The 13869-nt window shown below is 52.6% G+C and overlaps 1 protein-coding gene and 1 long non-coding RNA gene across 2 annotated transcripts in view; one reads left to right on the top strand and one right to left on the bottom strand.

The window, feature by feature from the left end:
* Positions 1-2553, bottom strand: part of LOC134981204 (uncharacterized) — a 40388-nt gene extending 37835 nt beyond the window's left edge. Inside the window, exon 1 of the long non-coding RNA XR_010190523.1 lies at positions 2181-2553. This is a non-coding gene — a long non-coding RNA (uncharacterized LOC134981204). The remainder of the gene's footprint in view (positions 1-2180) is intronic.
* A 133-nt stretch (positions 2554-2686) lies between these two features.
* Positions 2687-13869, top strand: part of LOC134981201 (uncharacterized) — a 38530-nt gene continuing 27347 nt past the window's right edge. Inside the window, exon 1 of the mRNA XM_063948452.1 lies at positions 2687-3342. Coding sequence (XP_063804522.1) covers positions 3318-3342 — 25 coding nt within the window. The 5' untranslated portion in view covers positions 2687-3317. The remainder of the gene's footprint in view (positions 3343-13869) is intronic.

Genomic DNA, 13869 nt, shown 5'->3' with positions numbered 1-13869 from the left:
TTCAGCGCACACGCCGCCACGTGAGAGAGACGGTCCATTCCTTTCCGCTTCACAGCGTATATGGGCATTGCAGGACATTGAAGCCGAGGACGCTCGGCTCTTACCAGCCCATTTTGGAAAGGTATTGAATATCAATTTCAACTGAGGGACTTGTAATCTATTAGGATTCGAGGTATTGAATATCAATTTCAACTGAGGGACTTGTAATCTATTAGGATTCCGTACCTATCAATTATCTAACAAGTGGAACTCGGAACTTTTCACCCCAAAAAGCTGAGTTATTACAACTTACAACATACCACCAGTTCACGTCTAGTGAATGTTCTTATATATATATATATATATATATATATATATATATATATATATATTATTCACCGGTTATTTGATAATTAATCTTTTTATATGTTTTATTAATAAACATTTTTATCTTTTACGTTGGCTCTCTGTACATTATGTTTCGTTCCTGATATTCAGCGCAGCCGCTTGTTCTTTTTCTATGCTATCACCACAATACTACACATAGTATTCCGGCAAGCGCAGACTATCAGGAACATACAATTGTGATAATTTAATTCTATGTAACACGCATTGGCTTTTAATTTTTATTTGATGATTAGGCGCTCGTCTGTTGCTGTTTTTTGTTTTGACATTACACCACACAGTAGCATCAGTCAGTCACATTACACTGCACAGTAGCGTCAGTCAGTCACATTACACCACACAGTAGCGTCAGTCAGTCACATTACACCACACAGTAGCGTCAGTCAGTCACATTACACCGCACAGTAGTGTCAGTCAGTCATATTACACCACACAGTAGCGTCAGTCAGTCACATTACACCGCACAGTAGTGTCAGTCAGTCACATTACACCACACAGTAGCGTCAGTCACATTACACCACACAGTAGGGTCAGTCAGTCACATTACACCACACAGTAGCGTCAGTCAGTCACATTGCACCACACAGTAGCGTCAGTCACATACATTACACCACACAGTAGCGTCAGTCAGTCACATTACACCACACAGTAGCGTCAGTCAGTCACATTACACCACACAGTAGCGTCAGTCACATTACACAGCGCAGCAGCAGCGTCTGTCCATCAGTCACCTTATATATGTTACACCACAGAAGAGCCCCTTATACACATTACGCTAGCTAGGTAAGTAGAGGGGAGAGAGAGTGTGTGTATATGTGTGGAAAGATTGTGTGTGTGTGTGTGTGTGTGTATAAAGAGAGAAAGAGTGAGAGTGTGTGTTGCACTGCTTACTTATCTATTCAGCTGCTGACTTCTGTTCTATCCCCCAGGAGTCCCTCTACACACACTGCAGTGCAAGACGGGTGGCGCGGGGAGCGGTGATCAGAGCGCATGGGAAGCACTCTCTCACTGCCTGCTGCTGTAAGTGTAATCTGCATACAGCAAGCAGACAGACATTGGGGGAGGGGGTCACGAGGAAGTAAGTGGGCGGGGCTTAGGGCGTCCACTAACTGTGATAGGAGGAGCTGCAGCCATATGTGGGGTGCCGGTAGGGGAAGGCAGCTACAGTGCTGGTGAACGCGGCAATTGCAGGAGAAGGGGCACGGCTTACCTCGTCGGTCATCGCTGCAGAGAGTGTCGGTAGTCGTGGCCCCCCCCCGTGGTTTCTGGCTTTTGCACTGTGTGCCAGGCACCGCTGGCCCATAGGTAGTTACGGCCCTGCAGCACACCATCATCTCCCCCTTGTGTCGTCTCTGAGTCACATCATCACCTACCCCCTTGTGTCATCTGTCAGCACACCATCATCTCCCACTTCTGCCATCTCTCAGTCACATCATCACTTATCCCCTGCGTCATCTCTCAGCACACATCACCTGTATACATGGGAGCCCCCCAGCCAGGGCGGTCACAGTGCGGTAACCAGCAGCAGGGGGATCTGTCCCTAGTCTCAGCACCGCACTATGACATAACCATAGTCCCTATGAGAGGGGAGTGATGTAGGGGTCCCACAATGGGCCGTTCCAGTTCCACGATGTGTGACTGGATCGCGCGGGATGCTGCTAGTGATGCTACACTGACATACTGTATCGCCGCCATAGGTAGACTGGACTTTCATCAAGATAAGTTCACAAGAAATATTTGGCTGCATTGTTACATTAAATGTTTACAAAACAGATATAAAAGTTACTGTCAATTACCTTGTTCAATAATAAAGTGCCTTGAGTCTATATTAAGTGCTGTCATTTTGCAGCAAACTGGCTCTCGTTGGGATATTTACAATGATGAAATCTACTAGTGCCGCAGCCACTGCCCCGCAGTCAGATATGCCAGTGGACGTGCGTGTGAGTGGGTGGCCGCAGGACTTCAATCAAGGGTAAGGCACTGAAGGCAGCTCCACCTAAACCAGAGCTGTGGAGGCCGGGCAGGTGAGTCACAACACAAGGGGGAGGAGCTAGGCCAGCGGGATAGTACCTCTACTATCCACGCCACCAACTATTCCCTTTTTACAACTCTTGGCAACGTTCACGTTCTTCTCCTGTCTCCCGGCAACGGCGACGCCATCTGGGATTGGCAGACACAGAGACGGAGTGAGCTGCTGATTGGCCAGGTGCCCTGTCAGCTGCCAATCATCAGCGGAGGGCCGGCATCCATTCAGTCTGACTAACAGCGATTGGCTGCGACACGCTGCTGCTGCTGCTGGAGGAGAGGCGCGGCCGCGGTGGGCGGTGTATGAGAAGCCCATGGCCGAACTTGAAGCCAGGGAGAGGGGCAGACGAGCGGGGTCGCTCAGCGCGGACAGTGTGTGTGTGTGACTGACAGGCAGCTCGCAGCGTAATGTTTCGGGGCGGTGGCGGCAGCAGTTGGCTCTAGTGTCTGTGTGAGGCCGATCCCTCAGGCTGCTGTGTGTAGTTATGGTGGGCGGGCAAGTTCCGCCCCGTTCCGGCCCACTTTAACCCCTGAGACACTCAGCACCACAGTCCCTGTCACAGTTACCTCACAGCAAACGTTTATACACAGTGTGTGTGTGTGTGTGTGTGTGTGTGTGTGTGTGTGTGTGTGTGTGTGTGTGTGTGTGTATATATATATATATATATCTCTTATGTATATACATTGTAGTATAAGCTCTCCACTATTACTGCAGCATAGGGTACAGGAGAATAGAAGGGGCGGGCATTGTAGGCGGCTAGGCTCCGCCCCCTTGTTACAGGAGACCTGGTCTGTCAGTGCCGGAGAATGGGAGGAGGAGGAGTCAGCTGCTGCAGCCCCTCCCCTTACACACACACACACACACCCCTTCTCCGGACTGCTGCGAGTGTTGGGGCTGCAGGTGCGGGATGCCGGTGATCGCCGCGGTGATAGGTAAGATCCCGCTACCCCCGGCCCTGTTACAGCAGCCGCAGCCGGGAACCGGCGCCTCCTCCCCGGCCAGTATGGCACAGCCGGGAGTGCGCCGCGCAGATCATCCACGTTCACCTAATGGCGCAGCCCTCCGCTAAGGGTTGGTTCTAGCATCTACCCTCCGCTAAGGCGCAGCGCTGAGGCCGGGGCGTCAGGCGGAGGAATGGAGCCGAGGCACATGCACTCCTCTGTAATGCGCTGCGGACACTGCTGGATCCGCTGCTCATCTGCCCTGCATGAAGCATTATTGACTCTGCTACGTCTAGGGATGGCCATCAACCATCGATGTCTCAAAATCATCGATGGTCTATGACCAATGTTAACTACGTTTACCATCGATGGGGAGAACGTTTACCATCGATGGTAAGGAGCTGTTGAATGTTGCGTGCTCAATACTAAAGTAAGGTGGTCGCTTTGTATATTGGCCCTCATTCCGAGTTGTTCGCTCGCAAGGCGATTTTAGCAGAGTTGCTCACGCTAAGCCGCCGCCTACTGGGAGTGAATCTTAGCTTCTTAAAATTGCGAACGACGTATTCGCAATATTGCGATTACAAACTTCTTAGCAGTTTCTGAGTAGCTCCACACTTACTCGGCATCTGCGATCAGTTCAGTGCTTGTGGTTCCTGGTTTGACGTCACAAACACACCCAGCGTTCGCCCTGACACTCCCCCGTTTCTCCAGCCACTCCTGCGTTTTTTCCGGAAACGGTAGCGTTTTTTCCCACACGCCCATAAAACGACCTGTTTCCCCCCAGAAACACCCATTTCCTGTCAATCACACTACGATCGCCGGAGCGAAGAAAAAGCTGTGAGTAAAAATACTAACTTCATAGCAAATTTACTTGGCGCAGTCACAGTGCGAACATTGCGCATGCGCACTAAGCGGAAAACCGCTGCGATGCGAAGAAATTTAACGAGCGAACGACTCGGAATGAGGGCCAGGGTTTCAATTCTCACCATCAAAGTTATCCATCAATAGTAACCATCGATGGATAACCCACCTATGGCCACCCCTAGGTCGGTCTCCACTGAGCAGCACTGTGCAGTATGCAGTGTGAGTGATTCTTGAGTTGGGCAGGCACAGCTGAGTAGCGCCACACTGCTCCCTCCCAGGAGTGCTCCCCAGGGCCGGCAACAGAAATCTTGGGGCCCCATACACTGATATCTCTGGGGGCCCCCTACCCCCTCAACTCTTCCCCTCAATATAAATGTGTGTGTGTGTGTGTGTGTGTGTATATATATATATATATATATATATATATTATACAGTATATACATACACACGCACACACAGGGCCGGACTGGCCCTCTGGCAGATGCCAGAAGGGCCGATGGCCACGTGGGCCGGTCCAGCGGTCACTGAGACGCGCTGCCGCTCAGTCCGGCAGCAGCGCGTCTCAGCTGTCAGGCTTGGAGAGCTGTGAGGGACGGGGGTGAGAACGCCGGGCGCCCGCCAGCACAGCTGTGTCTGGCGCGGCGCGTATAGCGGACTTCAAAGCAGCCGCCGGTTCGTGAGCCAATCAGAGCTCGCGGACCGGCAGCCAATCAGAAGCCGCCGGTCCGCGAGCTCTGATTGGCTCACGAACCGGCTGGTTTGAACGCTATACACTGCCGCGCCAGACACAGCCGTGCTGGCGGGCGCCTGGCGTTCTCACCCCCGTCCCTCACAGCCCGGAGGAGGAGGAGCAGCAGCAACAGCAGCGGTAAGCAGCTGCAGCACTGGCTGCTGTGGGGGCAATTGGCTGGCACTGTGGGGCAATTGTATACCTGGCACTGTGGGGGCAATTGGCTGGCACTGTGGGGCATTTGTATACCTGGCACTGTGGGGGACATTTGTGGATCTGGCACTGTGGGGGCATTTGTGTACCTGGCACTGTGGGGGCAATTGTTTACCTGGCACTGTGGGGGCAATTGGTTACCTGGCACTGTGGGGGCATTTGTATACCTGGCACTGTGGGGCCATCTGTATACCTGGCACTGTGGGGTCATCTGTATACCTGACACTGTGGGGGCATTTGTGGATCTGGCACTGTGGGGGCATTTGTATACCTGGCACTGTGGGGGCATTTGTGGATCTGGCACTGTGGGGGCATTTGTATACCTGGCACTGTGGGGGCATTTGTATACCTGGCACTGTGGGGGGCATTTGTATACCTGGCACTGTGGGGGGCATTTGTGGATCTGGCACTGTGGGGGCATTTGTGTACCTGGCACTGTGGGGGCAATTGTTTACCTGGCACTGTGGGGGCAATTGTTTACCTGGCACTGTGGGGGCATCTGTATACCTGGCACTGTGGGGGCATTTGTATACCTGGCACTGTGGGGGCATTTGTATACCTGGCACTGCACTATCGGGGGCATATAATGTAAATTTCGACTCATACCGGGTGCTGTAATGTGAATTTTGTCTCCTACTGTGTGGTATAATGTGAAAGGGGCAGCAGTACTAGATAGTATAAGGGGTCCTACTATTGTGGTGCATAATGCGTATAAGGGGTGTATGGTGTGGTAAATTACACTGAAGACCACACCCCATTTTGAGTGACCACGCCCCCTTTGAGTGGCCACGCCCCCTTTTCCGGAGTGCGCGCGGGCGTCCCGGAGTGCACAGGAGCCACAGCTTTCTTAGGCGCTGCGTACACATTTCTTGTGCCCCTGATGCTTGGTGCCCCCCTGATCCTTGGGGCCCCATACAGGTGTCCCCTTTGACCCCCCCTGTCGCCGGGCCTGGTGCTCCCTCCCAGGAGTGCTCCCCCCCTGGGGCTGTCACCCAAGAGTGCTGCCACCCAATCACTGTGACTGACTGACTGACTGAGGCTGCTGGGAGCTGTCTCACCACACTGTGACTGACTGACTGAGGCTGCTGGGAGCTGTCTCACCACACTGTGACTGACTGACTGAGGCTGCTGGGAGCTGTCTCACCACACTGTGACTGACTGACTGAGGCTGCTGGGAGCTGTCTCACCACACTGTGACTGACTGACAGAGGCGCTGGGAGCTGTCTCACCACACTGTGACTGACTGACTGAGGCTGCTGGGAGCTGTCTCACCACACTGTGACTGACTGACTGACTGACTGAGGCTGCTGGGAGCTGTCTCACCACACTGTGACTGACTGACTGAGGCTGCTGGGAGCTGTCTCACCACACTGTGACTGACTGACAGAGGCGCTGGGAGCTGTCTCACCACACTGTGACTGACTGACTGACTGAGGCTGCTGGGAGCTGTCTCACCACACTGTGACTGACTGACTGAGGCTGCTGGGAGCTGTCTCACCACACTGTGACTGACTGACTGAGGGAGGCTGCTGGGAGCTGTCTCACCACACTGTGACTGACTGACTGAGGCTGCTGGGAGCTGTCTCACCACACTGTGACTGACTGACTGAGGCTGCTGGGAGCTGTCTCACCACACTGTGACTGACTGACTGAGGCTGCTGGGAGCTGTCTCACCACACTGTGACTGACTGACTGACTGAGGGAGGCTGCTGGGAGCTGTCTCACCACACTGTGACTGACTGACTGAGGCTGCTGGGAGCTGTCTCACCAGACTGCGAGTGACTGCAATCATTCTAACTTCTAAATGATTTGAGTTACTGGGCGGGATGTAGATGATACCCACACTTGTAAATATGTCAGCAACTCCGATAATGGAGGATTAAAATGGTCACTGTCTGTGCCGTAACTAGGCATTATAAGCGCTGTGTGCAAGAAACGGCATCAGCAACACACACCCCTTCGCAAAAATATATAGGGGCGTGGCTTCATGGGTAAGGGGTGTGGCCACACAATAATACCAATTCATACTACGGTGCACAGCAGTCTCCATTATTCAAATGACGCCGCACAGTAGCGCCACTACACCAGGTAGAGACCCTTTTACACATTACAGCAGGCAGCGTCCCCCTCTTACTCTGTATCCCCTCCGTACCGCCCCGCGTCTCTCTATTCCCTCCGTACCGCCCGCGTCTCTCTATTCCCTCCGTACCGCCCCGCGTCTCTCTATCCCCTCCCTACCTGTATCCCCTCCCTACCACCCAGCGTCTCTGTTCCCCCTCCCTACTGCCCCACGACTCCGCGTCCCCTCCCTACTGCTCTGCGTCCCCTCCCTACCGCCCCCACGTCTCCGCGTCCCCTCCCTACCGCCCCACGTCTCTGTGTCCCCTCCCTACCGCCCTGTGTCCCATACAGGGTCCATACCACTGGCTCCTGGATACCTCCCTGACAAACCCTCGCCAGGAAGCCAGGAGCCGTAATCCCCTGCGGCGCCCCCTGTAGTTACCGGTATATCAGTGATGCTCCGTTCTGCCGCCTCCTCCTTATCCCTCACACACCAAGCGCAAGGCGCAAGCCCAGCACCGAGCACATGACTGCGCTGCCCATGGCCCAGTGCCAGGCTCTGCCCCCCCCCCTCCTCCTACTACACCTGAGGGGGGCACGCACATAGCGCATGCAGAGGGGACTGGTGCACCTGAGGCCTGCGGACGCGCGGAGTGCTTGCGTGCGCAACATGTCCGCATTGCTACATCTGAAGGATGGTACGGTTCATAGACAGGACACAGCTGCCCCTGTTCTGCATTGTACCAGCACTCCCCTCCGTGTCTAATGACACCATACACCTCTCCATGCGGGTATGTCTATATCACATACATCCTTATCCGTGTCCTGTATATTGTTACACATAAAATTACATAGTTATAGGACCACACACACACACACACACACACACACACACACACACACACACACCAGCATCCACCCGCAGCATCTACAGACTCCCTGCCTCATCCACGGTCGTCGTCCCCCCCCCCCCCCCGCACCCGCTACATTCTGTACATCGTGCCCTGCAGCCATTGTTCACGCCATCGCAAGCGGCTACATCCCCAACACCATTGGACGCACTTTCATCGTGCAATATTTAACCACTAACAAACCTAGGAATGCAGGTAATACTCCATATAATACAGATATTGAACCCCCAGCAAGGCGGGCAGGGGTTAAGGGGGCGTAGCCCCTTTCGACGGTGTGAAGAGCGGCCGTAGGGCGTGATGAAGCACCTAGTATATAATATTAGTAATCTAGTGCTGTGCTGTTTGCTTGTAGGTTGACGGGATTGGGATTTGAGGATGGTATTTTAATTATTGCTTGTTATTTGTGACAGTTGGCGGTGCACAATGCTTAGTAACCGGGGGAAGCCCGCAGAGGTTTGCAGATTATCATTCGCCTACACAGAATGGCTGCACACCCGGCTCCATCTTTGGGTGGTGGGGCCCACGGACCGTTTGGGGACAGGCCAATGGTTGAAAATGTATAGAAGACTTAGGGTAGCCTCGCCCACCTCTTCATTGCTTGCCCTGCACGATTTTACTGGTGTAAATGTATAATGCCATGACAATTTTTTTTACAAGCACATGCCTCAGAGTCTGTCTTCAGGGTCCCTGGCAGAAATGCGGGGGCGCATGCGGGTCGGCCTCTGCCCCTTATGGTTTCACTTGCGTTATGACATATTATTCACCCTCTCCTGATTTCTGATTCCTGCTCCCAACTCCTGATAAGGTTATTGGGGAATGGGGCAGAGTTGCTGGCTGTGGTGTAGGAGTGAGGAAAGTGAGAGGAATCTTATATGTAGCTGCCTACAGCGAGCGCTGGCTCTAACACGCATGTCCTATATACTGTATGTGCTGGACATAGTGCTGTGGCAAAGACCGTATCATACAGTTGGGTTTTGCAGAGAGCAGGAGGATAGGACGGTGCATAAAATGCTTCAGATCACAGGTGTTATTTAAATAAATGATTTGTAGATTCCCCATACAGTAACGTCACCTAAATACTCTGCTTTCTGCAGCAGGGTACACTGGGATTCCACAGGGAATAACATCGGGGGTGTAGAGTTGGATCTTGATCCGAGGCACCAACAGGCTAAGAGCTTTGTTTGTTCCCAGGATGCACCGCACCGCCTCCTCTCTAACCCCGCCTCCGTGCACAGGAGCTCAGTTTTAACGTTGGTGCCTAGAGTGTAGGTCACTAACAGGGGAGGCTGCACTAGGCAGCCCTGAAAAGAGCTTTTATGAAGACTTCAAGGGCCGCAGCACTTATGTCCTAGGGACATGCTGTGCTGCAGTACCATCACCTCCCTCCTGCGGCGCTGTATACTCCGGCGAGCTGGTTTCCGGGTACTTACAGCGGGGACGCATCGGTTCATGAGCACACCACCGCTGCCGCTCTCCAGGGTCGCGTGGCTGCAAAACGTCAGGGAGGAGGTTACCCCAGGTGGGTAAATCGCGATCCTTGGGAGGCGGATCGCACGGCTGGAGTAGACACTATTTCGTACAGGGACCCTACTATATCCACCAGGGCAAGGAGCACAGGTCGGTTTTACTAAAAACCATTTGTCACAGGCTCCATAGTACCCGGTGGTGAGGCCCAGCAGAGGGGATAAGGCGCTGACCTGGTGCCCGGAGCTGGGGGAGGGGCTACATCTCCTGCTGGTGTTCCCGCCCTGGAGCTGCTTTCATTTTCTCCCTCACTCCCTGAAGAGATCTGGCGCCATATCCTTAGCTGGGCTGCTCTCAATGGGATTGCTGGGTTCTGTCTCCTCTGTAAAGCCGCCTGTGGCAGCGCCGTGCTATTACAGACACATAAGTATTCTACGTGTCATTTTAGACAGTGTTAGTTAAGAACAAGTGTACTTACTTCATAGTAGGTTGTACAGTTATTCTGTGATATACATCCAGTATCTACTGTGCATTGTTATATCTCTCTGCATATACATATCTATTGTTATATGTACATTTGTTGGTCCAGTTCAGTATTATTGTTTCGTACCTTATATCTGCATTGTACTGGTGACTGAAGTGTGCATGTACCTGCTGTGTGATTTTTCATTTATACCCCTTTAACATCACACAAATAACCCGGTATCGACACGGCATATTGCCGTGTCGAACCAGGTCAGTGTGCGATGTGAAAGGTCCTTACCCGGTAAAAAAGAAGGGTTTGACCCGGGTTGATTACCGGGTCAGGTGCGGTGTGAATGGGAGCCGTGTCGATGCGACACGGTTCCCATTCACAGCATAGGGAGAGGCGGCGAAGGAGATGAGCTCAACTCCCAGCGCCGCCTCCACCCCCGCCCCTGCTGCTGCTGCTGCTCCCTCCGCTGCTATGGCAACCGACCCGGTACATTGCCGGATCGGAAAGCCAGCAGCGGAGCGCAAATGCCGGATCCCACCCGGTAAGTACACGTTTGTCTTACCGGGTAGGATCCGGCATTTGCGGTCTGAATGTAGTATTAGTGTATCACACCCTTGCTATCACTATATTCTGTGCCCTGATATATATATATAGCTCAAAAAAATAAAGGGAACACTAAAATAACACATCCTAGATCTCAATGAATGAAATATTCTTGTTAAATACTTTGTTCTTTACATAGTTGAATGTGCTGACAACAAAATCACACAAAAATTATCAATGGAAATCAAATTTATTAACCCATGGAGGTCTGGATTTAGAGTCGCCCCTCAAAATTAAAGTGGAAAAACACACTACAGGCTGATCCAACTTTGATGTAATGTCCTTAAAACATGTCAAAATGAGGCTCAGTAGTGTGTGGCCTCCACGTGCCTGTATGACCTCCCTACAACGCCTGGGCATGGTCCTGATGAGGTGGCGGATGGTCTCCTGAGGACCTGGACTATAGCATCCGCCAACTCCTGGACAGTCTGTGGTGCAACGTGGCGTTGGTGGATGGAGCGAGACATAATGTCCCAGATGTGCTCAATTGAATTCAGGTCTGGGGAACGGGCGGGCCAGTCCATAGCATCAATGCCTTCGTCTTGCAGGAACTGCTGACACACTCCAGCCACATAAGGTCTAGCATTGTCTTGCATTAGGAGGAACCCAGGGCCAACCGCACCGGCATATGGTCTCAACAGGGGGTCTGAGGATCTCATCTCGGTACCTAATGGCAGTCAGGCTACCTCTGGCGAGCACATGGAGGGCTGTGCGGCCCCCCAAAGAAATGCCACCCCACACCATTACTGACCCACTGCCAAACCGGTCATGCTGGAGGATGTTGCAGGCAGCAGAACGTTCTCCTTGGCGTCTCCAGACTCTGTCACGTCTGTCACATGTGCTCAGTGAGAACCTGCTTTCATCTGTAAAGAGCACTGGGCGCCAGTGGCGAATTTGCCAATCTTGGTGTTCTCTGTCAAATGCCAAGCGTCTTGCACGGTGTTGGGCTGTAAGCACAACCCCCACCTGTGGACGTCGGGCCCTCATACCACCCTCATGGAGTCTGTTTCTGATCGTTTGAGTAGACACATGAACATTTGTGGCATGCTGGAGGTCATTTTGCAGGGCTCTGGCAGTGCTCCTCCTGTTCCTCCTTGCACAAAGGCGGAGGTAGCGGTCCTGCTGCTGGGTAGTTGCCTTCCTATGACCTCCTCCACGACTCCTGATGTACTGGCCTGTCTCCTGGTAGCGCCTCCATGCTCTGGACACTACGCTGACAGACACAGCAAACCTTCTTGCCACAGCTCACATTGATGTGCCATCCTGGATGAGCTGCACTACCTGAGCCACTTGTGTGGGTTGTAGACTCCGTCTCATGCTACCACTAGAGTGAAAGCACCGCCAGCTTTCAAAAGTGACCAAAACATCAGCCAGAAAGCATAGGAGCTGAGAAGTGGTCAGTGGTCACCACCTGCAGAACAACTCCTTTTTCTCTGACGTCCTAAGTGGATGCTGGGGACTCCGTCAGGACCATGGGGAATAGCGGCTCCGCAGGAGACAGGGCACAAAATTAAAAGTTTGACCACTAGGTGGTGTGCACTGGCTCCTCCCCCTATGACCCTCCTCCAAGCCTCAGTTAGATTTTTGTGCCCGGCCGAGAAGGGTGCAATCTAGGTGGCTCTCCTAAAGAGCTGCTTAGAATAAAAGTTTGTTAGGTTTTTTATTTTCAGTGAGTCCTGCTGGCAACAGGCTCACTGCAACGCGGGACTAAGGGGAGAAGAAGTGAACTCACCTGCGTGCAGGATGGATTGGCTTCTTAGGCTACTGGACACTAGCTCCAGAGGGACGATCACAGGTACAGCCTGGATGGGTCACCGGAGCCGCGCCGCCGGCCCCCTTACAGATGCTGAAGAGAGAAGAGGTCCAGAAATCGGCGGCTGAAGACTTCCCAGTCTTCTTAAGGTAGCGCACAGCACTGCAGCTGTGCGCCATTGCTCTCAGCACACTTCACACCGTGGTCACTGAGGGTGCAGGGCGCTGGGGGGGGGGGGCGCCCTGGGCAGCAATGTAATTACCTTTACTGGCTAAAAATACATCACATATAGCCCCTGGGCTATATGGATGTATTTAACCCCTGCCAGGATTCCAGAAAAAAACGGGAGAAGAGCCCGCCGTGAAGGGGGCGGGGCCTATCTCCTCAGCACACAGCGCCATCTTTCCCACACAGATCCGCTGGTGGGAAGGCTCCCAAGCTCTCCCCTGCACTGCACTACAGAAACAGGGTTAAAACAGAGAGGGGGGGCATATTTTGGCGATATAAATATATATTAGGCTGCTATAAGGGAAAACACTTACTATAAGGTTGTCCCTGTATAATTATAGCGCCTTGGTGTGTGCTGGCAAACTCTCCCTCTGTCTCCCCAAAGGGCTAGTGGGGTCCTGTCCTCTATCAGAGCATTCCCTGTGTGTGTGCTGTGTGTCGGTACGTGTGTGTCGACAGGTATGAGGATGATGTTGGTGTGGAGGCGGAACAATTGCCTGTAATGGGATGTCACCCCCTAGGGAGTCGACACCGGAATGGATGGCTTTATTTATGGAATTACGTGATAGTGTCAACACGCTACAAGGTCGGTTGACGATATGAGACGGCCGGCAAACCGATTAGTACCTGTCCAGGCGTCTCAAACACCGTCAGGGGCTTTAAAACGCCCATTACCTCAGTCGGTCGACACAGACACGGACACTGGTTCCAGTGTCGACGGTGAAGAAACAAACGTATTTTCCAGTAGGGCCACACGTTACATAATCACGGCAATGAAGGAGGCGTTACATATTTCTGATACTACAAGTACCACAAAAATGGGTATTTTGTGGGGTGTGAAAAAACTACCTGTAGTCTTTCCTGAATCAGATAAATTGATTGAAGTGTGTGATGAAGCGTGGGTTACCCCCGATAGGAAGTTGCTAATTTCAAAGAAGTTATTGGCATTATACCCTTTCCCGCCAGAGGTTAGGGCGCGCTGGGAAACACCCCCTAGGGTAGATAAGGCGCTCACACGCTTATAAAAACAAGTGGCGTTACCGTCTCCTGATACGGCCGCCCTCAAAGATCCAGCTGATAGGAGGCTGGAAAATACTCTAAAAAGTATATACACACATACTGATGTTATACTGCGACCAGCAATCGCCCCAGCATGGATGTGTAGTGCTGGGGGGGTTTGGTCGGAATCTCTGACTGGAAATATTGATACCCTGAA

This window comes from Pseudophryne corroboree, chromosome 12 (assembly GCF_028390025.1).
Source record: "Pseudophryne corroboree isolate aPseCor3 chromosome 12, aPseCor3.hap2, whole genome shotgun sequence".
NCBI lineage: Eukaryota > Metazoa > Chordata > Amphibia > Anura > Myobatrachidae > Pseudophryne > Pseudophryne corroboree.
This window is presented reverse-complemented; position numbering and strand designations above follow the sequence as displayed.